Source organism: Labrus mixtus, chromosome 18 (genome assembly GCF_963584025.1).
Source record: "Labrus mixtus chromosome 18, fLabMix1.1, whole genome shotgun sequence".
Classification (NCBI taxonomy): Eukaryota; Metazoa; Chordata; class Actinopteri; order Labriformes; family Labridae; genus Labrus; species Labrus mixtus.
In genome coordinates this window covers 5,799,521-5,812,934 of record NC_083629.1, presented here as the reverse complement: position 1 = coordinate 5,812,934, position 13,414 = coordinate 5,799,521, and the positions used below count along the sequence as shown (strand labels likewise).

Genomic DNA, 13,414 nt, shown 5'->3' with positions numbered 1-13,414 from the left:
CACTGATCAAATGATCAAGTAGATTATTCTCTCCTTTTCTCGTCTGTTTCATATCCTGTCTATCGATTGTTTTATTGTCTCACAGTTTATCCATCTACCTATCCGCCCCTTAACAAAGTTACTTTGATATTAAGAATCTCTTTTCCAAGGGAGACATGGCAAAGACAGTCAGCAGTCAAAACACAAAGTTACAGACAGAGACACAAGGGGAGACAAAGTACAATTTAAAAAACATCAAATGTTGCATTAAAAGAGAACCTTCTATGATTCAAATGTGGGAGTCAGTAGTTCAAGCAGTCGAGCTAAAAGCATCGACGTCCTGTAGAATCTCATTGCCTTTGGTTTTGTTTTTAACTGAAACTCGTATTACATTTTTCAAGTCGACTGTTATCAAAAAAGAAAATTTAACCAATTTCATTTTCATTTCAAAGGCATTATTGGCATGAAAGTTTCAGGAAAATGTTTCCCAATAAAAGTGCAAAATGAAGAATTACCTCATGTTTGCCCTGTTGTCATGGAGACGCATAACAACTGTACAAAGTTCATCCTCTGATGGTGACTCCCTGCAGGACTGTTTTTCAGTAAGGTAACTGTTTGACTTCTTCGGGAATGTTGAATAAATTCTGACCTGACATGAAGCTGAACTTGCCTGAAGGTAAAGCACTCTGATATTACTGAGTCTGACTCACTCAACAGCTCTTGTAGTGCGGACTTTCTCTACGGAGGGTCTGACTCAAACTGGCAGGTTTCACTTCTCTGTTTATTTTCTCCAAAGTTCCAGTTGTAAGCTCAGTGTGCAGAGATCATTTTGTGTTGTTTCTACTGAGTGATGAGTCACACACCCTGGGTGAAGTCAGGATTGCTTATTAAGACTATTATTACTAGAGTTTAATCGGCATCAAAAAACACTTGAGATTATCTGAACACATCATTTAACAACCTCATAGAAAAAGTATTTTTTAAATTCTCCATCATTACAGAGTCTCGGTGGTGATTCTTCAGTCTGTTGGGGCCTCGGGCAAACAGCAGTTTGTTTTGGTTTCATGCTGGTGCTCAATGGCGACATCTACTGGATCAAGAAATCCCCCACAAATCACGAGACAGAAAGCGGGACATATTGGGATGAATTTAATTGGATTGTAAGCTTTGATTTAGCCTTTTGATTGGTCAAAAATGAGTAATTGCCAATTAGTGCAGGATGAGTCATGAGACATTTGAAATGTTTTACAGGAAGAGAAAATACATTAATGAAGCAAAAACACTCAGATAATTCTTATATTCAGATAAATGAATATTCAACACATAGACACTTTTTCATTTCATGGGGACTTTAAGAAACTATAAAGTTATGACATCATGATCAAAACATGTGGTGATTGGTTTGGTTTCATAAAATCAGAGTGAAAAAGATCAAATATAATAAAAATGTAGACGGAGGAGTCTCAGGAGCTCTTTTCCTTTTTCTGTTGCCCCCGGTCTCCTCTACTTCCTCTTGGGCGTGTCTCACACTGGCAGATTTCACTTCTTTCTTTCGACCTTTTTAAAGATCGTCAAAACTTCTGCTGCTTCTGCTTCTGCAGAGATGAGTTTTTACAGCGATGTTTCCACTGAAGACATGAGCGACGAGTTAGAGACTCTGGGGTAAGTCCGTATTGATTATTAGTATTCTTATCAATAGATTCATGTGTGTCCTCTCCTCTGCTTTGCACCTGCTGTCAAAAAAACAATATGATGAAAAGAGAAACCAATATTGTAGCTACCCGAATCTGTTGCTTTAAATCGCAATTCAAAGATTACTTTCGCCTGTCGCTCATCCCAAACATACAAAATAATTGAATGAGCGTAATAACAAAGCTGTAGACTGTCTGAGCAAAATCTGCAGTATTTAATTCCCTAACAGAAATATTTTTTATTGAATTCCCTGTTATTACAAATGCATGTAGCCTACTTCTTTCATCTTGCACTTTTCATACCGGCATATAAAACTGTTGTTTAAACAGTTATCATACTATGTTACATCACTGACCCACTTCACAGCCAGTTTTAATAAACTACCAAGTTCCTTATCTTCTGAAGTGGAGGGGTGAAGTGACTCACTGCTAAAGGGTAAAATGCAAGATTCATCATAACCTATTTTTAAATACTTCACTCAATAACCCCAATCTAATGTCAAATAGTATTTGCAAAAGCTCAACTTTGGATTCCACCTTCATGAAATGAGTAATTAAAAGTCTGATTTTCCGCCCCTAAAAGTATTTCAATGTTCTTTTTTTATGCACGTTCAGAGCAATCTAAATGCAAATAAGAGATTTTCACTTCCCCTTACTAGTTTCCTTTATTACAGCTGTTCTTCAGTCTGTGTTTTGTTCCCCTTTTTTTAATACTTTCCTTTATAAAGACTGCAAAATGAATCACTGTAAAAGGCTCTTTTAGTCAATAGTAAGAGCTATTGTACCATGATGTTATGTCAATGGTGTTGTTTGTAGATTTATTCCAACATATTTGGCGGTTCAGATAAATCCCTTAACTTTCACAGTTTTAATCCATGAAGATTTAATCTCAGCACAGCATGGAACTGACATAGAAAACCTTCAATTTGTCCAAGGTGGTACCACAATGACCTTTCCCGTCACGCCGCTGAAGCCCTCCTCTTGTCCAACGGAACTGATGGAAGTTATCTCCTCAGAAACAGTAATGAGGGTCCGAGCTGCTTTGCCCTCTCTGTGAGGTCAGTCTGCCAGTAACAATACACTTTTCATGCTCTGGTATCAAACGAAACGTTTTTTTATTTTATTTGAATGACTTTAGAGTGTAATGTTAATCTTGTTTATTGGTCCTTTATCACACAGGGCCAAAGACTCTGTGAAGCATTTTCATGTGACACGCAGAGACAGCACCTATGTGTTTGGGTTCAACGAGTTTAAAACACTTCAGGACTTCGTCAACCACTTTGCAAACCAGCCATTACTGGGCAGTGATGCAGGTACACACAACTGAGATCCATTATTGAGCTTACTGCATGTCAAAAGGCTTATACATTAAAACAACATATAGCTCTTTCGCCTCTCTTTTGGTTTAATGTAAGAGTATGCGACTACTCATTTCAGTGTTTTCAGTGGTTACTATGAGAAACCATTTGGTTCAGCAGAAGTCGGGTTACAAATATGCAAAAAGCTCAAGTTGAAGCAGTCAGTTGTTAGAAATTGTCAAAAGAAAATGTGCATGGTTTTGTTTGCAGTTCGCATTGAGTTTGTCTCTGTTCATTGCTCTTCAACATTGTTGATTTAATCCCGATTGGAATTTTAATCTTTGTTTGTGATGCACCTGACGAAGGCAGTGTTAGCCCCATAATAGATGTTTAATTTTTGGGTTTACTCTGTGAATTATATGGGGCCGAGTACAAAGCCCTGTGGGACTCCAGTCTTTAGCAAACTGTCTGTTTTGTTTGTGAGCTGTGATATTGTGATACTACATCCGAGGACACTGAGCTTGTCAATCTGCCCTTGTATCTGTAATCTTAGAATACTAGTGAGCGTCAACACCAGCTCGGATGTCTTCTTGTTTTTCTTCCTCAAAGCTAAGAGTTGCTCGACCTTGGAGTTGATCGTTATTACTCGGTTATGTGGCTTTTATTTTAAGATGTATTGCAATATCCTCTGCGGAATTCTGAACATTATAGATGAACCATAGACAGTATCAAATTTACAGAATACTTATTGCTGTGCCAGATTAATGAAAAACACAAACGCTAGATGTCCCTCTCACCGTCAATTTCTCAAGAGAGGAATTCATCTTGTACCTCAGAGACAAGCTGTCAGTTAAAATAAATGTTTGCGGTTTAAAAAAATAACAAACCACATTGCAGTCGTGGGGCCAGCTGTTAAAATGAGATATCACGTTTGCTGTAAATAAACCCACAGCACCATAACTTGTTTTCAACTTTTGATTTCACTGTGATGCATTGTGACACATCTTATATATATTTATATGTAAAGGGTGACAACACTCCGCAGCTGCTAATGATAAACTTTACACTTAATAGTTTTATATTTAGTAAGAGGAAAATGTTGTAGCTTGTTATATTTTTGTCTCTGTGTTTTAATCCACTGTTCCTGTGAACCAGGAACCCTCATCGTGCTGAAGAGTCCGTACCCATGGCGTGTGGAGGAGCCGTCGATCTATGAGTCAGTGCGAGTTCACACAGCGATACAGACGGGACGCACAGAGAACGACCTGGTGCCGAACGCACCATCGGTATGGCACCCTGCTGCATACACCCATTAGCAGCTGATGCTAAAATAATCACCTTTGTTTACAAGTCAAGCTTAAAAAATAACTTTGTATTATTACAATATGGGTTTTTTATGATTTTGACTACAATTTCTGGCAATTCTGAAAACAGTTTACCAACTGAAGTGTTTAACTATTGTAGCCATGATGACACTTTGAAGCCTTGATTTTAGCACTTTGACCTTCAGGATATTGGTTTCTTGAAGCGACTTCTGAAGATGATTTTAGTGTGACTAAAATATAATCTTAATTATAACTGAAAGTATAATAGATAAATGTATATTTATTTTCCTGACACAAAGCCTGTTTGTTTCCAGCTGGGCACAAAGGAAGGCTATCTGGTGAAACAGGGAGCGTTAGTGAAGGTAAGAAGGGAGTTATACCTCACACATATCAGCTGTTAATTAAAATATTACCTGTTTATGAAGTGTTTGAACTCTGAGATAAAATTTAAAATACCTGCACTTTTAAAACCTTTTCTTTATGCAGAACTGGAAGCAGAGGTGGTTCATACTAAGCAGATATGAACTGAAATACTTTAAAGACAAAATGGTGAGTGTGCATTCAGCTTGTGTGCTTCTTGTGCTGCAATTTTTGATTTAAACTACACAAATCGAGCAGTCGTAATCACTTTCAGCTTCTTCTAGTCACAGCTCTGAGCTCTTCCTCTGTAAGCTGAAGAGTGTTTCTGTTTCAGTGTGAGGAGCCCATCCGGACTCTGGACCTGAGAGCCTGCTCCGCAGTCCAGTTTGACTACTCTCAGGACAGAGTCAACTGTTTCTGGTGAGTGTGGGACAGCATTTTTGTGGTCATGAGAAATGCTCGAGTTGAAACAGTCAGTTGTTAGAAATTGTCAAAAGAAGATGTGTATGTCAGGAAGGCTCACTTGCTCCATCTCAGCTACTCAAATAGTTTCCCTAAAATAAGATGAGGAGAGCAGAGGCTCTACTATGGTTTAGTGCTGGTGCTCAAGGTCGACATCTACTAGATCAAAAAGTTGCACGTTCTTCCTTTAAAATGAATAATAATGATAATAGATGCATGGCTGATTTAAACAGTTTGAGCTTCACAAAACTGTAAATCTTTTTCTTTATCTGACACTTAATGGACTGAATGATTAAAGTGAGGATGATTCTTCTTTACAATAACCAACAGAATGATTCATTATGAACCTAATAACTCTTACATGTTAGAAATAAAGAATTATACCATCAAAATCGCTGAAAAATAAATGGAAAATGAAACAAATGATATGATAAGGATATATAATGTGCACTATTGACATGATGTCGAGTGATAAAAAGCTGATTTATGAAATATGTATGAGACAACAGGAAAAGTCCAATCTGTGTCAGAGCTTTCACAACACCACAGTCAGATGCCACAGTGGGTGTTTTTGGTTGCTGCTGTACTTCCTCACGGCAGCAAAATGTGACATTTGTGATTTTTGAAAAGGAGAAGTCAGAACGGTAAAACAGTCGGAGGAAACAGGAGGTAAGGAGAAGTCACGCCGACCTGAAAAGAGGCAGAGGCTTAAAAATATGAGGTTACGACCACTGACAAACTTTTCACCTTTTACAGTTTCATAAAGAAATGCAGCACAGCTGATTATCAGGTCAAACAGGAAGAGATTCATTTTATGTTCAATCTCTTCTCCATTATTCTTTTTAACCAGAATGTCTTTGTAAGTTGTGCTGTTTTATTTCTCCTGGGGTCAATGTCAGAGGAATAAATTCCATGAATGAAGCATGAAATTAAAGATCAAAACTACTTCATAGTCTCTAAATATTCTGTTTAAACACAGAATGGCTCTGGTCTGGTTGACCTTCCTCTAATATTTCAAGTTAAGTGCCCGAAATTCAAAATTTGGTCGACTGAATTGAGCTCTGAGTTTGGCATTTTGCCCATCACGCTCTTTGTTTTTTTAATCGACTGCATTTGAAGGACAGGGAGGAAACACATTGCTAATGTCTATTCTGGATACAGGAAGACACAACCTAAAGTCCTCCTTGTTTTATTATTATGTGCTTTTACTCTTAATGGGAAAATAATTAGCAAAATAAAAAAATCATAAAGAAGAATTGAAACTAGAGACTGAGACCATCAACTCGTTTGGAAAATGAGGGAATATACTAAGTGAGAATGGACTCATTTCTGGCCGACTTTTATTAAATAATAAATCTACCTACAGTATGTAGCTCTTTAGTCTTTTGACCTCTCAGATCCCTTCATGTCACATTCACCCTTTTTCACACACACACATCAAATCCATTCACACAACAAACACACATCTGGTTTTTCCACCTGGAACAATTTGGGGTCAGTGTCTTGCCCAAGGGCACTCCGATACGTGTCTACATGAGTGGGAATCAAACTACCTTCCAATAAAAGAAGACCAATACTTGTACAGAGCCGACTGCTGAACGATCGAATGTCTGAGTTGTTGTGGGTTTAGAGTTTGCACTGTCACATCTTTCATGTGTTACGATGCGCAGATCTTCCTTCCTGTCTCTAACTCTCCATATCTCTCTGCGTTCACAGTCTGGTGTTTCCTGAGAGAACGTTTTATCTGTGTGCAAAGACGGGGGTGGAAGCAGACGAGTGGATCAAGATCCTGAAGTGGAAACTGGTGAGTTAGCTGATGAACACACATGCTGAGAGAAGGAAGGACATGTAAAGAAGAAGACGCGGCAGGTTGAGGGGAAGTTTATTGTTTCAACACTTGAAGAGTCAGTAATCCCGACAGTGTAACTCATCTGTCATCAAATGTCATCAAGATTGGCTAATATTACCCGCCGACGACAAACAGAAACAAGAAAACTTCCCAGATTCCATATAGAGATAAAGAACTAGCAAACTTCTAATCAAAAAGTTTATCTCACTGTGACTACGTTCTCAGTAACTCTCTCTTTGTTTCCAGTCACAGATCAGAAAAGGCCGATGACTGCTGGTGATGTAAAGAAGCCCCGCCTTTTTCCTAGACGTCACAGCGGCTGGACGGACAGTCATGAAACAGCAGCGTTCAGATGCTGAAGAGTGAACTCGGAGCAGGAATAATAAGGGGACGCATTTCTCTGAGTGTGCTGACCAGAGGCTGACAGCTGGGACGAGGCTCCACTTTACTTTGTAACATATTCCTCTAAAGCCCCCCTGTGGAGAAGTGTGGAGAATTAGCATGTGTGCTAACACACAACAATGCATCTGGTGCATCCAATGTGATTGTGATGTTCATGTCCAATAAAAATGAATCTATTGAGTACAAAGAGGCTTGAAATCTAAAGAGTCTCATAAAGCTGATCACTGTAGGTTTTAGTAAATTTGATTCAAACAGAAAAATGTCCATTTGTTGCTGAATTTAGTTTTTTACTTTTTGGATATCTCCAGCTGTGTCAAACTAGAAATCTTATAAAGTGATGTATATGATGTCACTAGGGGCTCAAATATTTTTGCTTTTAACCTGCTGCATCGAGAACGTTAACATCACATAGGAACAACGCGTGTTACTGGAGGATTCCTCTAGAGGGAGTAGCACATTAATCAGGCAGAGTAACGGCAATGACACATCATAGTGCGGGTAGTTGCGGACTTGATCTGTTAACTTTTCTTCAAAACTTCCCTCGATCGTTGTAGCGGCTCTCTGGTGTCACACACACACACACACCTCTAGTGCAGGCATGTAGCTAAGGTCACTGGAGTTCTGTTAGGTCAAAGTGGGGTCACGAGCCAAAAAAGGTTGGGAACCGATGCTCTAGAGAGAAGCCAACTCCAACACCAGGACCAATAAGGCTCAATGAAGGAACTTTGTCACAGTGCTGTTGTGAAACGCAACATGTAAAATGATTTATTTTTTAACCTGGCCCCTTTCTTGAAAACAGATTTAATACGCCTGCACTAGACTGTCCTCACTTTCACTTCACCTGTTACTGTTAGTTAACTTGTCTAACCTGTATGTCTGCTTTTCTGTATTGCTTTTATACATCCGACAAAATGTGAACAGCTGCTCTTAGAGCGCTCTTTTCTGTTTGTCTAAAGTACTGTTTATAATTTCATCACATGGAAAAACATCATCACAAAAGATTGAGTCCAAAAATCTGTTTCAAGAATATGACCAACACTGTAAGAGTACACTATCAAAAGATAAACAGTATAAAAAAAGGGGGGAAACGGCATTAGGTGCTAAACATGATACATTTATTCAGACTTGTGGACATTTGATTGGACACAAACTCTGCCTCAGCTGTGGAAACGCTCATAAAGAGAACTAACACTCCACAGAAATGAGCCGAAAAGAAAGTCAACAGAAGGAAAAAAAAAGAAAAGAAAAAAGAATACCGGAAGATTCAATCATGATGTGTACAGTTCAAACGATACTTGGGAGTTGTAGACAGGTTTCCCCACATGACTTGAATGCACCGTCAGAGACAGAGAGATTAAGGGAGCTGGGTGTGATCCGGATGTTTCCGCTGTGGATCGGGATCAGGGGTCAGGCAGAGTTTATGTCACCTCCACCACCTGCCTCAGCTCCTCTATTAGTGGAGCCAGCTCCTTCTCCAGACTCATGATGAGGCCTGAGGAGACACACGGAGGAGAGCTGCGGTTACTTCACTGCTCGACAAATAAAACATGTGAATACTGTGATCTCTCTTTTTACACCAGACCGCCTGCATGAGACATTAAATCTGCACTCAGCAGCAGTAACAGGGACTCCAGTTTTTCTTGCACCCATCTCTTCACTGAAGTGGTAAACACATTATTGACCCCACTTTGGAGAGGTGTAATTCTTGTGCATATTTTGGTCCAGCTTCATCCTTTGTACTTCTATAAAAAGTAGTGTTTGGATCCCTGACGATGTGCATCCTACTGGATCACTGCCTTGTCTGGAGTCAAAGACGTTCACTACCAGTGAAATGTTTGGACACAGCTGATTGAAATGCACATTATTATCTTTAAGACATTTTGATCTAAAGGCTTATGCTTAAATGTTTGATATGTGCTTCTTATATAAATAGAAATAGTGAAGTTGATGCATTTCTTTCCAAAACAAAAATGAATTGTTTTATTTTCTGTGTTTTAACTATTATTCAAAAATGTGGAAAAATAGTAAAAATAAAGAAACACCCTTCTATTAGTAGGTGTGCCCTCACCACAGCATACAGTAGCTATCTTATAATCACTTAGTAAACTGTATTATTGATAATAATGTTACTGCTGTGTGTCCAAACTTTTGACTCGTAGGGTATGTTTCATATTTTTATTGCATTCTCAAAGAATAAAACCAGTAAAGCTGTCAGGTCAGATCCATGAAAGAAGTACGATTCAAAGACGGATCTCATCCTGTCTGCATGAATCAAACACATCGTTCACTGTGAATCTTTGCTGTGGGAAATGTAAACCAAGGCTTTTCCTGCAGCATGATGTTAGCACTGTTGTCGCCAATTTTGTGTGTGTTATAGTGTGTGTGTTATAGTGTGTGTGTTATAGTGTGTGTGTGTGTGTGGTAAGTTATGTAAATGTTTTCCGCTGCTACGTCACCTGTGCACCTGGGCCTATGTGGTGATTCCAGCCACAGGTCTGGAGAAAAGGGAGACACAGTTCACCTCTGGCAGGGACTCAGGGGAAGCCACACAGTTTTCCAACCGTGAGTGTGTGTGAAGATGTTGTTTAGTGTGTTTATGTTCACGAGCTCGTTTTGTCTAGTGCAGCATACACTCGTCTTTTTGTTGGTGTTTTTCAAGATTAAATGTAATCAACAGCGGACTTTCCTTTTCTCCCACCATGAGTTAGAAACGAGCTCAGATACCCTCCAGTGGCACTTTTTGTTCTTAGATTGCCACTACGAGAAGCTTCATCTGACAGCGACCCAGAGGGAGTGGTTCTACACGTTTTATCTGTTTTTATTGTGTGTTGTTTCTTCATACTACTGGACTAAAGTTTCACAGTATTGTATTAAAAAAACTGAAATGATCAGTCTCATCTCTGATGGTCTGGGGGTTTCCTGAGCCTGGACCTCAGGTTAGGAACCAATGCTTTAAAAAAGAATGATAAAAGAAATCTGACATCAAGTAAAGGGCTCAGAAATCCAACAAACTGTTTCATCTCTGGATTTAGTGCAGTCAGGGTGTTGATGAGCCATTAAAGCAGTTTCTTTCTTTTTGTGTTTTCTTGTGTGTGACTTTGAGAGAAGCGCATGAACCACAGTGCTTACAGAGACTGAAACAGATTTGATTTTTTTTTTTTTACCTGTGTTGGCGTTGCTGCTTGCAATGAAGCTGATGACCAAAGGTAACCGGTTAAACTGCACAATCTGTTCAGCAAGAGGAAGCAAAAAAAAAAGAAGCAAAAACCGTAAGTGACATCATTGGAAACATTCAGCTACTGAGCATGTTCACTGCTCATGTGTTTCATGGATGTGCAGGGTTATCTAAAGCCCCTGTCAGACGGCCGTTTGATTTGAAACAGGGATATTCACGCCTCTGCGACATTTCAACTTCAAACTGAATGTCGTTGAGGCGTAATGGGGGGGACAAAGGGATCCCCCCTCTGTATCGTCTTCAGAGGCGTAACAGAGGAGAGACGGTTTCAGGAGAACCAGCGGAAGAGCTCAGCACTGTGTGTGTGTGTGTGTGTGTGTGTGTGTGTGTGTGTGTGTGTGTGTGTGTGTGTGTGTGTAATAGAGCTACCGGAATGCAATGTGTATTCACAGACTGGGACACCAATATTACACCAAATTGATGTGAATGTACAAAGACGTGATGGCGGCTGAGCTCAGTAACAGCACTTTTGCAAAAAAAAAGCAGTCTGAAAAGGGCTTTTAGATGCTACATGATATCAGAGATATTTCTGAGTGGAGATAAACAACCGCCTTTTTTTTGTCTTTCAGCTCAGAACAAATATAAAATCATGAAACGCTCGGTGCATTTTAAAGGCTGTTGAAACGACATCCTAACAAAAACACGGGATCATTCTAGTGCAGCTGGTGTCAGACCTGGTAGGTGTTGTAGTAGCAGATGATGCTCTTGTTCTTGGAGAGGCCCAGCTTGCTGCCCTGATCTGTGGCCAAAGCAAAAGTGGACAAGAAGCCCGGCCTCAGAGCGTGGACGGGGGCGTTGTCATTGGCGACTGCGAGGAAGCAGAAGCAGAAGCAACGTTAACAATATGGACAAATCTACAGAGGGTGAATTTCTGCTGCTTCTCCATGCTGCCTGCATCATTCATTTAAAAAACGTGTTCTTCAAGTTATTCATGATGTCATTTATTTGCTTCTACTGATCTTTATGGCGAGCAAACCAGTCCCCCGTTAACCACACAGTCCACTATTGAATTGTGCAGAAACAGGTAGGTAGGTTTTTCAGATGATGGACTCGAGAATAAATGCTTATTTAATAGCAATAATTATTGCATTATAATGCATTTTACATGTGTTTCAAGGAAAATAAAGTGTGATCAAAGACTGATTGTCCCTGTTATTAATAACATAGCTATCAGCATAATTGCACCGTCTTTCCCTGTGTCCATTTAACGCAGCGCTCATGTGAAGTGTAGTTTTTTTTGTTATCTATGAATAAAAATGAAAGGACTAAAATGTAGTTTCTTACCTTTAATAACCGGGACACCGTCTCTGTCTGTCACTACAATAGCATGAAGACCTTCAACACTGTACGAGAAGAGAAGAGACAGCAGATATTTCCAGTGATTCATCAGCACATGAAGGTGACATGTAAACACAGTTAACCAGTAAACCAATCAATCATGCACACCTCTGCAGCTGCTTGTACAGGTATCTCTTCAGATCCTGCAAAAGAAAATATGAAGGAATAAGTAAATTAACCAAATAAGACACATTTATACAAGACTGTCACTGACAAAGTCATCTTAAACTTTACATATTGTTCATATTCGATGCCTTCACGGTGTGGTCAATTTTGATGAAGTGTCTATACCAAAATGTGTACTACAGATTGAGTCACAATGGGAAAAGTCATACAATTGAAGGCTAAATCAATGACTTTTAGGGTGTGTTTTTCCTGCTGTCAAAGTTCACTGACAGTATTTAAAAGTGAAGTGAGTAACAGTCAGGTGTCAGTATTTCATCAGTGTGGAGGCTCATGTTTTTAAATCCGTCAGCTTTCCCTCAGCCGGATTTTGCCGAATTATTACACATACCACACTTCAGCATTCACACCTCTTTGTTTTTTTTTAAAAAGTCCACAAAATACTTGTTTTCCATCGATTTGTCAGAAAATACACAGGACTTTGGTATGAGTGGATTAAGAGTGACAGACAGACAGGCCATACTCACATCAGCCATGGCGTCCTCTTTATTCTCGTCTTATGTAGACGGCTTAGCAACTGTGGAGAGAAAGTTAGCTATGTTAAACATCCTCAGCTACTTAGATTGTATTTAAATATGACAGCGGACTTTGAACAGCATGCTAACCTGAAAGCTAATCAGTAAGCTAACAGGCGATATCCAGCTATCAATTACTTCCGTTAAATAAAACAACCAACCTTTCCAGCTTTTACTGCAAACATCGACACGTTACATTTATAATAAGTCAAAATGAAAACAGTTAAAGTATCCACATACCTTCTTGGAGCTTTATTTAAATCGACTTTACACCTAACAGCTACATACTAAGGGCAGAAATCACATGACAAAGTTGTTTTGTTTCCGGCTCTTGAAGATGCGTTCATCATAATCTGTAATTCGCAAATTTACTTCACAGCGCCAATGACGCAGCAAAAAACAGATTAATATAAACTGTTTTATTGGTCTTATGTTTATGTAAAGTGAGTAAAACATATACCCCCTTGTTTATATAAATATATACACTGTTTTTGACTGATATGAGAACATTTATTTTATATTACTGATTTTTCCGATGTTTCCTAAACACAGCATTCGTAAGACTGTGTTGCTGCATTCAATGGTCCTCGGAGATTTTAAACTTCAACGGCGGCGTTTTCATTCATTTTAAAGCGTAATGTGAAAACTAAACGAAGCGCTACTAAGCATATGTGTTATATTTCAGTTTTTAGAGTTAAATGTACCTCTGTTATTATCAGTGATTTACATGTCAGTAGGTTGTTAATAGTCATATCTGGCCCAGCTACTTCTTACCGT

General features: G+C 39.1%; 2 protein-coding genes across 2 annotated transcripts; one reads left to right on the top strand and one right to left on the bottom strand.

Annotated features, from left to right (window-relative positions):
• Positions 1–1,503: 1,503 nt before the first annotated feature.
• dapp1 (dual adaptor of phosphotyrosine and 3-phosphoinositides) lies at positions 1,504–7,626 on the top strand. The gene is made up of 9 exons (XM_061062738.1): positions 1,504–1,641; positions 2,606–2,728; positions 2,850–2,983; positions 4,124–4,254; positions 4,608–4,655; positions 4,780–4,842; positions 4,988–5,073; positions 6,832–6,919; positions 7,211–7,626. Exons 1-9 carry the CDS (start codon positions 1,583–1,585, stop codon positions 7,232–7,234), a joined length of 756 nt encoding a protein of 251 aa, XP_060918721.1. The 5' UTR covers positions 1,504–1,582; the 3' UTR covers positions 7,235–7,626.
• Positions 7,627–8,459: 833 nt separating this feature from the next.
• lamtor3 (late endosomal/lysosomal adaptor, MAPK and MTOR activator 3) lies at positions 8,460–12,979 on the bottom strand. The gene is made up of 7 exons (XM_061062742.1): positions 12,878–12,979; positions 12,590–12,639; positions 12,048–12,082; positions 11,886–11,944; positions 11,276–11,409; positions 10,531–10,594; positions 8,460–8,858 (listed from the first exon to the last, which is right to left on the bottom strand). The coding sequence occupies exons 2-7, from the start codon at positions 12,596–12,598 to the stop codon at positions 8,785–8,787; spliced, it is 375 nt and encodes a 124-aa protein (XP_060918725.1). The 5' UTR covers positions 12,599–12,639; positions 12,878–12,979; the 3' UTR covers positions 8,460–8,784.
• Positions 12,980–13,414: the final 435 nt, after the last annotated feature.

Coding starts and splice junctions, on each gene's coding strand:
- dapp1 (XM_061062738.1), top strand. CDS start 1,583: ATGAGTTTTTACAGCGATGTTTCCACTGAAGACATGAGCGACGAGTTA. Junction 1,642..2,605: donor GACGAGTTAGAGACTCTGGG/GTAAGTCCGTAT, acceptor AATTTGTCCAAG/GTGGTACCACAATGACCTTT. Junction 2,729..2,849: donor TGCTTTGCCCTCTCTGTGAG/GTCAGTCTGCCA, acceptor TTTATCACACAG/GGCCAAAGACTCTGTGAAGC.
- lamtor3 (XM_061062742.1), bottom strand. Junction 11,945..12,047: donor CTGTACAAGCAGCTGCAGAG/GTGTGCATGATT, acceptor CTTCTCGTACAG/TGTTGAAGGTCTTCATGCTA. Junction 11,410..11,885: donor CGGTGTCCCGGTTATTAAAG/GTAAGAAACTAC, acceptor GCTTCCTCGCAG/TCGCCAATGACAACGCCCCC.